Below are 17929 nucleotides of genomic sequence, written 5' to 3' on the forward strand. Positions count from 1 at the left end.
TTCGAACAATTTTCATGCTTATATCTGAAATATTATTAAGTACCGACCAGAGTGATTACTTGAGGCAAATTTTCTCAAAATTCCATCTTCAGAACTATTTTCCTCAAAGCTATTGTTTGATATATATGAGTTTTGAGGAAAAAATCTTTAGATTTTTGTTTTTCTTTCCCATGCCTTAACTATTTTGGATATAATTATTAAATTTTTTTTTTTTTTACACAATGTGAACTGCGAGAAATTTTTGTATATTGAATAATGAATAAACAAAATTAATTGAATGTTTTGTATAAAATAATTTGCAATTTTTAGGTATTTCAAAAATAAAGTAATTGATTGAAAAAACATCATAATTAGAAAAAGAATTATAGAAAGCATAATAGAAGACAAAATCACCTATTTCTTTTATAATTGCAAAGATTCCTCCAAAAAAACAATAGAAACATTTAAAATAAAAAAGAAAAAAGAAAGGAATTAAAGCCTAAACAATGAATATTCACCAAAACTTGTTCATTGGCTTCTGCAACAAAGCAGAAAGATACATCTCATTCAGCTCCGGTCCACGGTCCAGCTTCCTCCCCACCTCCCACTTCACCTTCTCGAACCCAACACTCTCAATCAGCGGCGCATACACCTTCTCCAGCTGCTCCCCCACGCAGAAGAAATGATCCAGCCAGAACAAACCCCCAGGCCTCAGCACTCTATATATATCAAATACCAAGAAATGCAGCAGCTCCGTCGGGATCCAGTTGCTCAGAACATGCATCGAGTGAACAATGTCAAGAGTATTATCGAAGAAAGGCAGCCGCTGCGAGATGCTCATGTACAGAGGCACCACCCCTCTTGATGCGATGAAGTTGTTGAATGGGCCGTTCAGATTCATGGAGGTGGTCACTATGGTTATGTTTCTCTCTCTCATTCTCACTGCGAATGTGGCCACGCCGCCGCCGATGTCCAGGCCGATCCGGATCGTTCCGGGTTTCTTGACGGCAAGGACCTCGTCAATGGTGAAGTCGAGGTTGGAACCTTTAGTACCGCCACTGGCCCAGCGGTTCTTTTCCCGGCCGTTGAGGTCAAAGCAGTCTTTGCAATCGTCGAAGCCCTTCTGGTTGCGGCTGCGGTTAATCAAACAGGAGTAGTTTTTGCAGGTGTAAGCCGTCCAGACGACGGAGGAGTCGGGTGGGGTGGTCCAGAGGCTGTCGGGGAGAGGGTAAGGCTCGACGTATTCCTTCGGGGCGGCAGGGCGGCAGCGGCGTCGGGGAAGGGGCTCGCAGCCGCGGAGGAGGAGTTTCTGAGAGAGAAGCTCGTCGTCGGGGCATGATCCGTTGACTTTGTAGGACATGAAGCTACGGAGCTCGTCGGTGAAGAGGGTGCAAGGGCTGCCGACGGGGGGGAAGATCTGGTCGGAGTCGAAGTTCTTGTTAAACCCCAGTGGGAGTTCCTGTGGAGATGTGAAGGCAATGAACTCAGGAGGGAGGTCAACGGCGGGGGCATTGGTTCCCGGGTCCTCGTCCTCAGAGGGCGGCGGTGGCTCAGCGGCGGCTAGGGCAGTGGTGGCGGTGCCGGTGGCTGTTTGTAGCTGGGATTTGAGAGAGCAAGGGGAGTAGAAGGTGGTAGAAATAAACAAAGTGAGGAGATTTGAGGACAGTAGAAGCAAAAGAAAGAAGACATTATTACAAGAAAACGGCATTGAAGATTGAGAGTTAGTATCCATTATGGTTTGTGGTTCTTTCTCTGATTAATTCGATTGGGAACTCTTAATAAGAGTTTGAGAATTACAGACATGAGTTTAGGTCGAGAAATTTAATGACTTTCATGAGAATCTTAGATTTGAATAATTAAGGTCAATGTTTGGAAGCTTCAATCATGGCGGAGGAGAGATGCAGTTTTCTTTGCTTCATTTGTTTAAAGCCATATAAATGCTTGTGTATAAAATATTGCAGTGTTGAGTGAGAACTGGAGGAAGTCAACTGGTGAAGTTCAATGCAGCCTAATTTCATGAATTAATATTTATTTAGTTTGATAAAAAGTGTGATACATATATATTGACTGATTGAAGCATGCACCGGCTAGTATTTAGTTGGTTGTCTTTTTTAATTAAATAATTTATTTCTTTACTTAGATTTGGGATCTATGTCCTTTACTTTAAATTAATATCTTGTTTTTGTTTTTGTTTTTATTTTATTTTATATATGTAGATAGATTTAAATATATTTTTGATTTTGTAATTTTAATATTTTTTTTTCCTTTATCTTTTTATAATTGCAAAATAGTCTTGTAATTTTTTAATATTTTTGTAATTTTGGTTCTTTTGGTGTCAAATTTTGTAAAAAATTGCCCAAATAAATCATGTGTGTCTCACTTGATTTATTTAAATCAGGGCTTTTATTTTTTATTGGTTAACTTTTCCTAATATCGATGAAAAATTAAAAAAAAAAATGACATGACACATGCTTTATTCCGTCAATTTTTTCAAAATTTAGAAATAAAACACTACAACAAAATTGTTCACTAGTAACGAAAAAAATTTAGTGTCGAGATAATTAGCAAGTAAAACTTTCTTTGCTAATCTATATTATTTAATTCAAGAAATTTACTTGCTAATAAATTTAGCAAGAAAAATTAACTTCCTATGAATTTAGCAACGAACTATTTAAAAGATATTTTAAAATAATATAGATTAGCAACGAAAGTTTTACTTACTAATCAGCTTGACGCTGATTTTAGCATCGATTTTTTTGTAGCTACTTATCATTTTTCTTGTAGTAAAAGGACTAAAATTGTGAAATGTCAAAAAATTACATGACTATTTTTCAATCCCTAAAAAGATAAAACATAACAATGCCAAAATTAGGAGGGACACGTGATTTATTTCGACAATTCTTGCAAAATCAAACACTGAAAGAATCAAAATCACAAAATATCAAAAATTTATAGGACTATTTTACAACTCTAGTAAGATAAAAAATAAAAATATTAAAATATCAAAATTGTATGACCAAAAATATATTTAAGCTTATATAGATAGGTATATAAAATATCCCTTTAAATGCAACTGTGTTAAATGAAATGAAAAAACTAAAGAAAGTCAATTGGTGAGGCTTTAGTATTCAGATCTGGTGAACTACTGCTCTTAAATTAACCAAAGTTTGAAAATCCGACCTAAGTAGCATGACCTTCATTTATTTGTCTTATTTCTTTAATTATATACTATTCGAAAATTCTTGTTGGAATTAAGTTTAGTTCAATCACAAAATGAGTATATCACATAATAAATACCCACAGACCAATTAGATAACCCATTTAGTTGGTTGAGCATTGGATGACAGCTATAAAAGCAACTTCTGAGCGTTGGTCTGAAATGTTCCAAGTCGAAACTCTCGAGACCGAGCATCAAGATTCCTATGGGAACTTGCACTAAGTATTGCATTCATTGGATAACTGTCATGTTTCATTAACGACAGACGTGGGACGTCTATGCAATTTTAATGAGTTAGTTGACAAGATTGTAGCTAACTGAACTGACTCGTGGAAATTGTCATATGGAAATCTTGGAGGTTTCGTCAGTATGACTTGAAGTCCTCGCTCTAATAGTACAGAATTAGTCCTCAAACTTGAGTTATCATCCTAGTCGCATGCATATGATGACTATATCTTGGATTTGGCAAGAGATGACTGTGTTTTCGATGTGGTCGTTATAACTCTTGTCAAGTGCAGTTGGAATATGTAGTGAGCATGGTGGATTCTAAGATAGAATCCGTTTCCTGTTAGTATATGACAGATATATCTCATAAGTACTCTGAAATGATTTAAACTCTCTAAGTTTACGGCCAAAGTGACTGCTCAAATACAAAATATTGTCGAACAATAGAGTAAACGCACCTTGAATATTCATCATAATTGTCTAGTATCGGATGGGAATCGACTCCCAATTTCATGCCTTAGACTAAGGTCGGGAGATAATCAATGGAAGGACCATATTTTTATGGAACTCGAGAGCCTAAATGGTTAAGCTAACATTCACCTAATATCTAGTGTCATGGACCGTTGTTTGACGGCCACCTATAGCGACTGGCGTTTTTGATTAATAAAATTAATTAATTATTTGTGTTGGATACAAACTCAAATCTAGTTGAGGGTGAAACTAAAGAATCACACACAAATCACTATGGAATCGGTAGAATTAATTTGGAATAAGTTCTTGAAGAAACGAATTAATTTAATTGGATTAATTAATTTAAGGAGAATATAAATGATTGGATCATTTATTTGGAAACGTTCATTGGCGGGACGGCCCAAGAATTAATTAGTTGAATTAATTAATTTTGATCTTAATACCTTTAAATTAATTGAATTAATTATTGAGTTTGGTTTAATTAATTGATTAGATCAATTAACTAGTGTTTGGACTTATGTTTATTTAATTTGCTTAAAAAAACTTTTGGATTTCTATAAGATTTTATATTAATTGAATTATTTTGATATCCATGGATATTGGCTGGACTTGATTTAATACGGTAAATCAAGACTAGTCAAAATGGGTCCATGACTTAGAAGTCAAAGTCCAAATTTGAGTACAAGTTGAGAAGGAGTTTCAATTCCTACACATGTGAAGCCATGATGGCTAAGTGGTACACAAAATATGCATATGTGTGTATAGTAGTTATCTTAGAGATAACTCAAAATTTAAAGATAGAACTCATACTACACGTTACTCATTACACACTATGCACTACACATATCAATAGTATAGTACGGTTTCATTTCTTTCTCGATCTAGCTTCTACCTAGCAGTAGATCTAGAGTTCTTTCCACAAGTGTGGTGTGCACAAATTAGAAGGATTCTAATTTAGATTGTAAAATAAATGGGAACGTAACGAAAAGGGAACAACGCTTGTTGCCTTTCTACGTAAGAAAATAAAAAAGTAATGTTTTAGTTTATATTTCTTGTACTTTTTTGTTTTCTCCGTTAGCCACATTCTCAACCATTTTTTATTTGCTGTTATGATACATTTGAAAATACCAGACACCCGAAAATTCAAATGGAATACCCATTTGAAACCAATTTTAAAATTCTTTTATTTTATGCTTCCACCGTGTTCACGAGCCATACTAATTCTTTCACTAAATTTAGTTAATAATGAGTTATTATATTCTCTTTCATTATTTGTAATTATTGTGATATTAATAATCACAAATACAACTACATGAACAACACCAGTAATAACAATAACTAATAGGAGTGATTATATTTACACCATCGCACTATCACTTATTTACATAAATCATCTCTATATTTTAGATAATTATAAATACAGTCATTAAAAATATCAACAATATTTATACCAGCTTATTTTCTTTTTAAAAGTTTACAAATAACACCCCATGTCAATATTATTGCACAAGCTATCCCTACTTTTGTTTTTTGCCATCTTTATATATACTTTTTAAATTTATGAAATCGTAAATATTTTCTTGCATACAATTTACTAATCTAATTACCAAATCAGATTCCCAGTTCAAATACAAATATTTTGAAATTAAAAGTAAAAAGATAAAAAAGAAAAGAAAAAGATAATCCAATAATTATTTCTTAAAACCAAATCCAAATGTGTGAAATATTCTTTATTTTCTTTTCATTTGGCAGGTGATTGAATTACTTTAAAGTTAAAGGCTCAAAAAAAAAAAAAAAAAAGAAAAAGACAAAGCCATGATTACATCTCAAATCAAATCCAATGCCAACGTATTGTGGATTTTCAATTTCAATTTGGTAGGTGATAATTAAATAGTGATAAAGAGGCCATGTTTATTTCCTAAATCAAATCCAGTGGCCAAATATCTCTGAATTTAAATTCCAATTTGGTAAGTGATAATTAAATAGTGCTAAACACCTGTGGCCCTATAAATATAAGGGCTCAACCAAATACATTAAGATCTAAATTCTGTGTTTCCCCCTATGAAAACATGAGTTATATGACAATGAAAAATATCAGTCCGTACCTCATTGTGTTGGCTAACATTTTCCTGGTAATGGCATCAACAACATCAGCCGATTGTATAGCTACATCTGAGTACGAGGTTCACGTCGTCAACAGGCTTCCCGATCCAAAACTAAAATTGCATTGTGCATCTAAAAATGATGATCTCGGGTATCATGAAATTATTCAAAATTATGATTTTAATTGGAAATTTTGTGATAGCTTTACTAAGGTAACTTTGTTCTTTTGCCATCTTTGGTGGCTTAATAAGGATGCTGCTTTTGATGTATTTAAATCCAAGTCGAGTGATGACTGTGAACAATATTTATGTTTGTGGGAAGCGAGGAGCGATGGTATATATTTTTCTAGTGGAAACCCTCCAAAACTATTTCGGAAGAAATATGGGTGGAATGTCTCGAGATCTCTAATGTGAGTGCTGCAGTTGAAACAAAATATAGATAAGTAATCAAATATCATTGCTCTTATTTTGGAATAAATTTTTGGTTTTTTTTTGTTTCGGAAATATTTTTATTTAAAAGTATATTACCAAGTAGTTAAATTTAAGATATATTTAAAAGTATTCACAATAAATTACCCGTCGTACAATTTATTTACTTGATAAGACTTTCTCCTGGATGACGACAATATTATTGTGATAGATTTTATTATATGTAGCACCCACTCCATAAATACATTCCATCTCGTATGAAACTCACATTACTCAATAAAATAACTCTATTTTTACTAATATATTACATGAACATCAAAGCTTTAAATACTTAATTAAAATTTAGTATTTAATATTTCAATATAGCATTTATGAACAATGAAAAAGGAAAAAGTTTAGTTACAATTATTACAATTTTAACATACAAATCGACTGAAAATATAATAATTATGTATGTAATTAGAACTTCCAACTCAAAATATCATCGTTGACCCCTAGTAATACTGATGACCACCTTATGATCTAATTCGGCTAGTCATTAAGACCTATTTCCTAAAATATTTGAGGTAAAAAATTATCTGCCTACCAATAAATATAGCTAATTAGCATATATATATATATATATACATATACTGTAAGACAAATTTCATGAATGACACCGACAAATAGATATTCATCATATAATTACAGTAAATTTCAGAAGTAGCGTATACCAACCATTATATATCAATCCACAACATAATACAAGAGGATATTATTTATTTTCTAAGAGCCCTAGTTACCCAAGTTGGATTGCATCCATCAATGATCTTTGTCGGCTTCTTATGAGTTAACTATACTTAACTCATTCTCAATATGTTGATGATATCATAAGTTTTAAATAAAATATTAAATAATATTTTTACATACAAATCTCAGTCCTATCCAATTGATGTCAAGCTTAATTCATATTACGGCGGAGGGCCCTATGATTATGTGTCTGGGTTGGAAAATCAATTTCACAATGTAGTGCATGTTGGTGAGCAGCTGTTGTAGAACGGTTGCACCCAATCTCAATTGGGGTCCATTGTTGAGTTAGTAAATATCAAGGTCGAATGGCCATATTAAGAGAATATATGATCGAATATCCAATATGCTGCTCATATATAGCCCTGCAACCACACCCTACCCCTCTATTACTATAATACGAAGAAGTTGGTAAGAGACTTGGATTTACGTGTTGAGAAGATTGATGTGTCTAAGAATGGATGCATGTTGTACTTAAAGGACGACATTGATCTGGACTACTACAAGTTTTGTGAAGAAGTCCGATACAAGCCGACTAGGAAGCGAAATCCAAACCGCAAGAAGACCCCGTATGCCTTTCTTAGGTACCTATCGATTACCCTTCGCCTGCAAAGATTATATGCTTCAGAAGCGACTGTCGAGCAAATAACTACTTTTGTATGAACGACATTCGTATCCAACAGTCTATTTTCAACTACTGTGACTAAGCAAGTAATGCTTCAAAGAAGAGGTGGCGTAGCGGATCAGAGTGTCCTATAATTGAAACATACATCTTGTGCAATTATGAAATAGTCACGCCATATTATGAGTAAGTGTGAATACACAAACAGTTTATTCACGTTCTTATTTTAAACTTTTTAACCTGTATGTTGATATGTGTTTTTTTTTTGTTTGCATACAGGTCCTTTTTAAAGAATTCTATGAGCACCACCACTCGGAGGATCTCGATATTAAGGAGCTAGTTGCCAAAGATTGGTTCAGAAGTCGTGTAAATTGTCCCTTCTGTATCGTGCCTTACGAATTATGCCACAACTGTCAATCGTTGCACTGGTGAAATCTGACTTGAATTACACGGACAACGATTTGTTGAAGTTGCATTATTGGGTTCTACTGCTAAGGTTACAACATTCTCGTGTTACTTTCTAAATTGTTACAATTTTTATACTAAACGTCACAGTATAGACAAGTCAACTATGAATTGTGGGGTATGTGTCAAAAGTCATCATATAGAGACACAGACAATGAGTTCTATGGGATTCTCGAAGAGATAATTCAGTTAGATTACCCACTTATTCCAAACATGCAGATCATTTTATTTAAATACCATTGGGTTGATTCCATGAGAGGTATGAAGGTACATCCTCGTTATCACTTTGTTGATGTAAACATCAAGAAGGTATACCAAAAGAACGAACCATTCATTCTGACACAACAGACAGTACAAGTATACTACAAGGAGTAACCTAGCATGAAAGAGATAAATTGTGGACGGTCTAAAGGGTCTCTTCATAAAAATCTAACCATGAATGGATTCGAAGTGGAGAGTTGGATTAACGAAAAAAATCGGTCGAATAAACTACAAGAATGAGGTTCTTGTTTAACTACTTGTTCCTCTCATTTTTCTTTCTATTCTAAGCCTTTTTTATTTTATTATAATCGAACGCCGAAAATAGATCAAGAGAGCTTTATTTTCCTTTCAATGGCTCCCTTAATTGGGTATATTTTCCTTTCAATTATTATGTTTTTGATTTTTCACCCTTCACTACTGCGTATTTTATTGCTATGAGTGTGTATCATCATAAGAATAATATGTATAATTGTATTCTGACATAGATGTCTGCCACTGACGGGTTTTGACAACATCACTCTGGCAATCGTTATTGATGACAAGCCTTAGATGCACTATAAAAATACCTTTAGATTACAGCATTCATGACCAATATGGAGTGATGTGGTTTAAGTTGACCAATATCCTTATTATTGTGTTTTACATAGAAAATTTAGTGATCAAAATTTGATTTTAATCGAACCATAGTTGTTTGTTGTTAGTAGTTTGCAGCAGTCACCTTATATAATATCTTAATTGTCTTGTAAGTTTAGCCGAGTTTGTTGGGTGGGTATCAGACGCTCCTATTTTAACTATTACAATCGATTGGAGTACGAAACTCCTTACTAAATTACAGACCGAATATTACAGAATAATAATAACATTAATTAAAAGAGTCGGCCCACTTCGGCAGCCCAAGAACCCGACCCGGTAAACCCGACCCACGAACCCATTACTTAAATGTTTTTGGCTGAACCCTAAATCACTCTTGTCTTTCTCTCCTCTCACTTGCGCCGACAGTCGTCTCCTTCTTCTCCATTTCTCTGTGATTCTGTTTCCTTCTTCTTGCCGTGATTCATGGCTCCCTTCCTTAACCAACGTGATGGTTTTAGGAAGGCGACCAAAGCTTTCCTTCTTCTCTATCTCGTCCGACCCTATAAATGAAAGATGCCGTCTCTTCTTCTTCACCGAACAGAAAATACCGAAAAGGAGTGGTGTGCTTTTCCCTTCGTGAGAACAATAAAGCTTGAAAGTCTCTGTGACTGTGAGATAGAGAAACCGAGTGATTGGGGTGTTGTGGTCGGGTCTTGAGAGGTTCCTTGGTGTTACCGTGGGTCGGTCTCTCTCTTGGGTACGGAACTCTTGTGGCCGGTTACCCCTTACTGTTGGATCTGGTTGATCTGAGCCTATTATCTCAATCAGTTTTATTTGTTACTTTATTGCCGATTTCTGTTCTCACTGTTATTATTATTCTGTAATATTCGGTCTGTAATTTATTAAGGAGTTTCGTACTCCAATCGATTGTAATAGTTAAAATAGGAGCGTCTGATACCCACCCAACAGTGGTATCAGAGCCACTCTTCCGATCCGTCAACGCTCCGGTGGTGGTAACTTGCTGAAACCCCTCCTTTTAAGTTTCCGCATTTTCATTACAGTTATATTATCTCCCATATTATCTGAGTGTGAGTTGCTTATTCCCCTTGATTACCTTCCTGGCCGGACCCTTGAGGTCGTCGGGTATCTGGACTGGGTGTTAGGCTGGAGAGGCCTCGGATTCTACTCTGCTTTTAATATTAACTGTCGCGGTTATCTCGTTATTATTCACTGTTTTGTGAAATCTTGGAATATTAGTTATTTCTGCTTGGTGCTTAAATCTCTTAAAAACTGTGGATATCTCGGTCTCGGGTTGAAATACTGCTGTGTGCCTGTTCTTGGTGAACTGTAATACACTATACATTGTGAAACTTTGAATATACCGTATTACTTCTGCTTTGTGCTTGACTCACTATTGACTCTTGCTTTCTATACCCTGCTCCGCATTTTCTGAGACTAAATTCTTTGGTGTTTTTTCATAATTTTTGTGAAATCTGTGCTATTCATATCTGCTTGGACTATTGCTGTGTCACCTGTTCACAAACCGCTGCAATAAAATTTTCTGAAAAACCTTTTTTTTAAAAATCGTTTTTTCTGAAAATTTCTTTTTTCAATGGCCGGATACAATTTGCAACCTTTCGATGGTAAAAGTGATTTTTCAATTTGGCAACAAAAAATGAAGGGAATTCTTATTCAACAAAAGGTTTTTAAGGCCATTGAGGGTAAGTACTCTGATTCCATTTCTGAAGAAAAGGCTCTAGAAAATGACGAATATGCGTATTCTTCTATAATCCTGAACCTGTTTGACAATGTTTTAAGAAAAGTTGGTAAACAAGACACAGCTAGAGATTTATGGAAAAAACTTGAGGATCTTTACACTGATGTTTCGCTTCCGAGTAAACTGTTCTTGCTTGAAAAGTTTTTCAAATTCAAACTCGATTTATCCAAAACCATTGATGAAAACCTTGATGATTTCACTAAGTTAGTGCAAGATATAAAGTTGACTGGTGATAAAAATATTGATGAGTATTCTCCTATTGTGCTCTTGAATGCCATACCTGATACATATGCTGATGTGAAAGCTGCTATTAAATATGGTAGAGATAGCGTAAGTCTTGATATTGTTGTTAATGGCCTAAAAAGCAAAGAGATCGATCTAAAAACAAATAGACCTAGTAATAATCATCATGAAGTGAACTCAGTAAGAGGTAGGTCTAATTTTAGGAATCCTAACAACAGGTACAATAATAGGAGTAAGAGTCGGAATAAAAATAGGAGTAAATCCAGAAATAAAAATTATTCTCATAAGGATGATAAACTTAGAGAGAGAAGATGTTATAACTGCGGTTTGAAAGGTCATTATATCAAGGACTGTAGAAAACCTAGACGGGATAATAGGGATAACAATGGAGAAGAAAAAGAACTAGTGAACAATGTTGTTGATGAATTTGGAGAAGTTTTTGTGGTTTCTGATGTGAATTCCGTGCTTCCCTTAAGTATGTATGAATGGCTTATTGACTCTGGCTGTACTTTCCATATAAGTCCTTTTGAAAGCATCTTTTCAAATCTTAAAGTTGGTGAATTTGGCTCTGTGTCTATGGCAAACGAAAAACGCTGTGATATTAAGGGTATTGGTGAAATTTCCTTGATTTTTGATAATGGTTATAAAATGACTCTCAAGCATGTTAGATATGTTCCTGAACTTAGTCACAACCTTATTTCTTGTGCTGTTTTAGAGGATGAGGGTTTAGAAGGTAAATGGGGAAAGGGCATTATGAAAATCATGAAAGGCTCCCTTGTCATTTTCAAAGCTGAAAAAAGACGCAATTTATACTTATGCTCTGTGACATATGACTCCTTGGCTGCTTCTGTGAACATGCATGACAAAAACCGTTCTTTGGCATAAACGTCTTGGACATATTAGCCAAAAAGGACTTGAGTTTTTAAACAAAGAAGGCATCCTAAGTGATAACATTGATAAACTGCCATTTTGTGATGATTGTGTTATGGGAAAACAACATTGTGTGCATTTTCCTGCTACACCTTCCCCAAACCCTTCTTTGTCATCTTGCATTCTTGACTACGTTCATGCTGATGTGTGGGGTCCCTCTAAAGAACCTACCCATGGGGAAAATCGATATTTTTTGTCCATTGTTGATAACTTTTCCCGAAAAGTATTTGTTTTCTTGCTTAAACACAAATTTGAGGTTTTTGAAAAGTTTGAGAATTGGAAAACCCTCGTTGAAAATCAAACTGGAAAAAATCTTAAATCTCTTCGCACCGATAACGGCCTTGAGTTTTGCAACAAACAATTTGATGATCTTTGTGATAAGTTTGGTATTAAGAGGCACAAACAACTCCCTACACCCCACAGCAAAATGGTGTTGCTGAACGAATGAATCGAACTTTACTTGAAAAAGTAAGATGCTTGCTAATTAGTTCAGGCTTACAAAAATTTTTTTGGGGTGAAGCTGTGCTGACTGCTGCGTATTTGATAAATTTATCTCCATCTGTGCCTTTACTTGGGAAGTCACCTGAAACTGTTTGGAGTGGTAAGAAGCCTGATATTTCTTTATTGCGCACTTTTGGTTGTTCTGCTTTTGTTCATCAAACTACTGATAAACTTGAACCTCGCTCCTTGAAATGTGTCTTTATTGGTTATCCTAATGGGGTCAAAGGGTATAGGCTGTGGGTTAGAAGCAAACCAGGGTTTAAAGTCATCATTAGTAGAGATGTGACGTTCAATGAAAATGAGATGCCCTGCCTATTTAAAACTGAAGTAGAACCAGAAAACTTGACCTTTAATAAGGTGGAGGATAACCAAGAAGGGGGAGAGAATGTAGTTGAGACCAATAATGATGAACAAAACTTAGAGTTAGAAGAAGATCCCTTAAGAAACTCCCTAGAGAACTATCAACTAGCCCAAGATAGGAGTAGGCGAGAACGGAAGATCCCTACTAGGTTAAATGATTTCCAAGTAGCTTTGAACATAGAAAACATAGAACCCTCGGACGTAGATGAAGCCCTTAAATCAAAAGAATGGCTTAGTGCCATGAATGAGGAGATGAAGTCTCTCAAAGACAACCATACTTGGGATCTAGTACCCAAACCTAAAAACTGCTCCCTAGTTGATTGCAAATGGATCTTTAAAATAAAGCAAGAAAACCCTTTGAAATATAAAGCCAGACTAGTAGCTAAGGGGTTCACTCAAAAAGAAGGAATAGATTACAATGAAATATTTTCGCCTGTTGTGAAATATACTACTGTTCGTATTATTCTTGCCCTTACTGCTCATTTTGATTGGGAGTTGAAACAAATGGATGTTAAAACTGCTTTCTTACATGGTGATCTTGATGAATGCATATATATGCGACAACCTGTTGGTTTTATTGAGAAAAACAAACCTGATCATGTTTGCTTTTTAAAGAAATCTTTATATGGTTTGAAACAATCACCGAGACAATGGAATAAGAAGTTTGATATGTTCATGCTCTCACTTAAGTTTAAAAGGAGTGATTATGACTATTGCCTATATTTTAAGTTTTCTGATGAAATACCTATTTTTCTTGTGTTATACGTCGATGACATGCTCATTACTAGTCCCTGCATAAAACTCATCGAATCCTTGCAAAAGGACCTTTCCAAAAACTTTGAAATGAAAAATCTTGGTGATGCAAAGAAAATTCTTGGCATGGATATTCATAGAAATAGTAAACGTTTTTCCATCCTCTTGAATCAGAAATCTTGCATTCATTCTGTTTTGAAAAGATTTTCTATGGAAAATTCAAAACCCACTTCAGTTCCCTTAGCTGCCCATTTTCAACTATCCAAAGATCAATGCCCTAAAACCACTTTCGAAAAAGACAAAATGAGTAAGGTTCCTTACTCTAATGTGATTGGGTCTATAATGTTTCTCATGGTATGCACTAGACCCGATATTGCATATGCTATAAGTTGTTTGAGCAGGTACATGTCCAATCCGGGACCTCCTCATTGGGAGGCTTTAAAATGGCTCCTAAGGTACCTACGTGGTACCGATAACATAGGTATTAACTTCTCCAAATTTTCTGATTCTGTTGATCTTATTGGTTATGTGGATTCAAATTATGCAAATGAGAGGGATAGTAGAAAGTCCACAACCTCTTACATTTTTACTTTGTGCGGATCATGCATTAGTTGGAAATGCCAACTCCAACACATTGTTGCACTTTCTACCACTGAAGCCGAATACATTGCTACTACCGAAGCTTTCAAAGAAGCTATTTGGCTCGAGGGCCTTGTAAAGGAAATTGGTTTTCTTAAAAAACGGCTTACTGTCTTTTCCGACAGTCAATCCTCTATACAACTTTGCAAAAACCCAGTTTTTCATGATAGGACCAAACACATCGATGTCAGATTCCATTTTATTCGTATCGTGAGTAAGGATATCATTAAATTAGAGAAGGTAAAATCTGAAGAAAACCCAGCTGATATGGGTACTAAAAGTCTTCCTGCTGAGAAATTTGTTAATTGTTTAAAGATTTTAAACTTAGCCCCAGACTAATCTTGTTTTACCTTTCTCGCAGGTACAAGGGGTGGAACCCCAAAGGCTATGATGACAAAACCGATCCAACAACTCCTGACCTCGTTCTTGGAATAAGACTTGGTCCAAGGTGGAGTGTGTTAGTAATTCTCGGTGGCCCAAGTAATTAAAAGAGCCGGCCCACTTCGGCAGCCCAAGAACCCGACCCGGTAAACCCGACCCACGAACCCATTACTTAAATGTTTTTGGCTGAACCCTAAATCACTCTTGTCTTTCTCTCCTCTCACTTGCGCCGACAGTCGTCTCCTTCTTCTCCATTTCTCTGTGATTCTGTTTCCTTCTTCTTGCCGCGATTCATGGCTCCCTTCCTTAACCAACGTGATGGTTTTAGGAAGGCGACCAAAGCTTTCCTTCTTCTCTATCTCGTCCGACCCTATAAATGAAAGATGCCGTCTCTTCTTCTTCACCGAACAGAAAATACCGAAAAGGAGTGGTGTGCTTTTCCCTTCGTGAGAACAATAAAGCTTGAAAGTCTCTGTGACTGTGAGATAGAGAAACCGAGTGATTGGGGTGTTGTGGTCGGGTCTTGAGAGGTTCCTTGGTGTTACCGTGGGTCGGTCTCTCTCTTGGGTACGGAACTCTTGTGGCCGGTTACCCCTTACTGTTGGATCTGGTTGATCTGAGCCTATTATCTCTATCAGTTTTATTTGTTACTTTATTGCCGATTTCTGTTCTCACTGTTATTATTATTCTGTAATATTCGGTCTGTAATTTATTAAGGAGTTTCGTACTCCAATCGATTGTAATAGTTAAAATAGGAGCGTCTGATACCCACCCAACAGAGTTCATTTTAATTTTTCATTTGGAACTTATTATTTCCCTTATGAGGACTTCCAGAATGTTTCTTATTCGATTTTTTCTCCCTTAATCTTTTTGTTTTTAATAATTTTAGTAATGGTTATAGGCATTGGTGAAATTGGGTTCTCTCTCAACTCTCCAGCTTTTTATGCCTTTTGTGGGGTAAAATACATGAGATAATCTATTTTATAGTCAGATGTGTTTATAAAAATAAGATATTTGAAATTGGTTGTGATCTCTATTAATATGATAGAAATATTATTGTATACTATTCCTTTATGTTTTACGTTTTTTAGTTTTATTCATTTAGAATTTATGGTTCTATTGCAGGTCTTGAAGATTTTAAAGCAGCGGAGAGATTATTTTTTGTCTACTATGTATGTTTGGTTGAAGTATAAATTTTGACTTTTTTGATTGGCTAATGATTTATGTAATATTCTTTAGAGCCTCGACTCACTTATGAAACCATGTTCATGTAGTTGTTGCTAGTTTGTTCTTGTTAGAATTAGAAGACTGTAGTTTTTACAAATTTAGTTCACTAGTTATGTATTTTCAATATTGATACAAATATATTAGTTCTATATGTGCAAGTTATCTTATTTTCTTTAGTTATATGAAATATTCATTTTAATGTAATTTAATTTTAGATCTATTGTTATAGTTAAAAATACTTTCAATTATTAGAATAAATAAAATTATAATAATAAAATAGTAAATATTACAAATAACAATAGGATAATATAGTAAAAAATGCATAATCAAATTTCAGATTTGTTGATACAACTGGAGCTCCGTAGCAAAAGGGGATGATGGCTACATGTGGACCACCGTAGTCGAAGATGGTGGTTTTGCCCCTTGTTTTGCTACAAAATCGATGTTGTAACAAAAGCGATTGTTTCGTAGCAAATAACCTTTTGCTACTAATATTGTTCGTAATGAAGCATTAGTTACGCCCGTACTTTCTACGGCCAAAATATATAGTAAATTCGTAACAAAAGGATTTTTGCTATAAATTTTGACCATTTGCTACGATTTTACGTAGTAGCTAAAAATTATTTTTTTTGTAGTGTTTCTGAACATATCTTTGAACAAATTCTTCATTTCAAAACTGACTATCACCTTTATCATGAACTGGACAAATATCCTTCATGTGCTATTTTTAGTTAGTTGTTCCACATTGATCATTAGCATAAATTTAGCCACATCTTTAACACTTTGTTTTTTATATCCCATATTCAATAAATTTATCCAACATTTATCATAAAACAGAAGTATGTTTGTTAGAACTCTTTCATTAAAAGGAAAAAAGAAAGAAAAATAATTTTAAGAAATTAAAAAGTTCTTGAGACTAATGTACAATCTTCTTATTGATTTTGACCATCATTGAATTTGTCAGCATGATCTTTCACGGGTGTCCCTTTATTACAGTTGCTGGCATATCATTTTTGTGTCACTCTACTAAATCAGTAAGACAATCCAACATGTGAACCGCACTTGTATGACTCATTAGTCATTACGCATTCATCATCTTTTTGTTCTCCAGTATATTCCATGAGCTTCGAATTGGTGTCATGATGACAACTTTTGAATTTTTTTTTTTTTCGAATAAAGATAACTTTCATTAAAATAAAATAAGTTACAACAATACAACATACATCAGTATGGCTAAGTAACCTATCAAGGGATCTTCGAAATTGTAAAGAGTACAACTGTATTAACATTAAGTTGTAACTCCTCTCGTAATAGTTTCATTCGGATCTGTTCAATACACAAGTGGGTTGTATGTTCAAGTGTCGAATGTTGCGTTCTAAATCGTCGTTTGTTACGCTCCCATCAAGTATGGTAGATAAGGGATCCAAGTAGAGCACAGGAAACCGAAGTCATAGGATGCCGTCCTCGCCATCTCCTGCTCACCCATTCAACATTTTCCGTCCAATCTATATAGGGAGTGTGAATCGTACTTCTAATTAAAAGAATATGCAAGCATGTCTCGAAAAATCACATGCAAAAACTAGATGGCCGTGGGTCTCCATCTCTCCCTGAGTGTACAGTACAGAGGTTCTGTCTTGTCCTTGCCCCATGATCTATCTAGTGAAGATTGTCGTCCCAGTATGGCTACCCACATTATAAAGCAATTACGAGGAATGCGATAGGGTCCCATAAGCAAAGAATACCAGTGTAACTTATGTCCCGGTGGTTGGAAGAGTTGAAAAACTTCAGCATTAGTGAATTGGCCACTAGTTGAATGCTAGCAAATTGTATCAGTTTCTTCGAGTAGTGGGAGAAGATCCTTAATCTCCCTATGCTCAATAGCCATGATGTCAGGCCAATGCCATATACTATCTTGGATCACCTGATTCGGTTTCGCTTCAAGTGGCATCCCAGTTGTTGAAGGGCCGCGAGGTAATTTGTGATTAAGT

The 17929-nt window shown here is 35.1% G+C and overlaps 1 protein-coding gene across 1 annotated transcript; it reads right to left on the bottom strand.

Moving 5' to 3' along the window:
- Nucleotides 1-379: 379 nt before the first annotated feature.
- Nucleotides 380-2071, bottom strand: LOC105167787 (putative methyltransferase At1g29790). The gene has a single exon (XM_011087602.3). The coding sequence runs from the start codon at nt 1709-1711 to the stop codon at nt 494-496; it is 1218 nt and encodes a 405-aa protein (XP_011085904.1). The 5' UTR covers nt 1712-2071; the 3' UTR covers nt 380-493.
- Between the last annotated feature and the right edge of the window lie 15858 nt (nt 2072-17929).

The sequence above is a fragment of the Sesamum indicum genome, linkage group LG8 (assembly GCF_026168435.1).
Source record: "Sesamum indicum cultivar Baizhima isolate 11 linkage group LG8, ASM2616843v1, whole genome shotgun sequence".
Taxonomy (NCBI): domain Eukaryota; kingdom Viridiplantae; phylum Streptophyta; class Magnoliopsida; order Lamiales; family Pedaliaceae; genus Sesamum; species Sesamum indicum.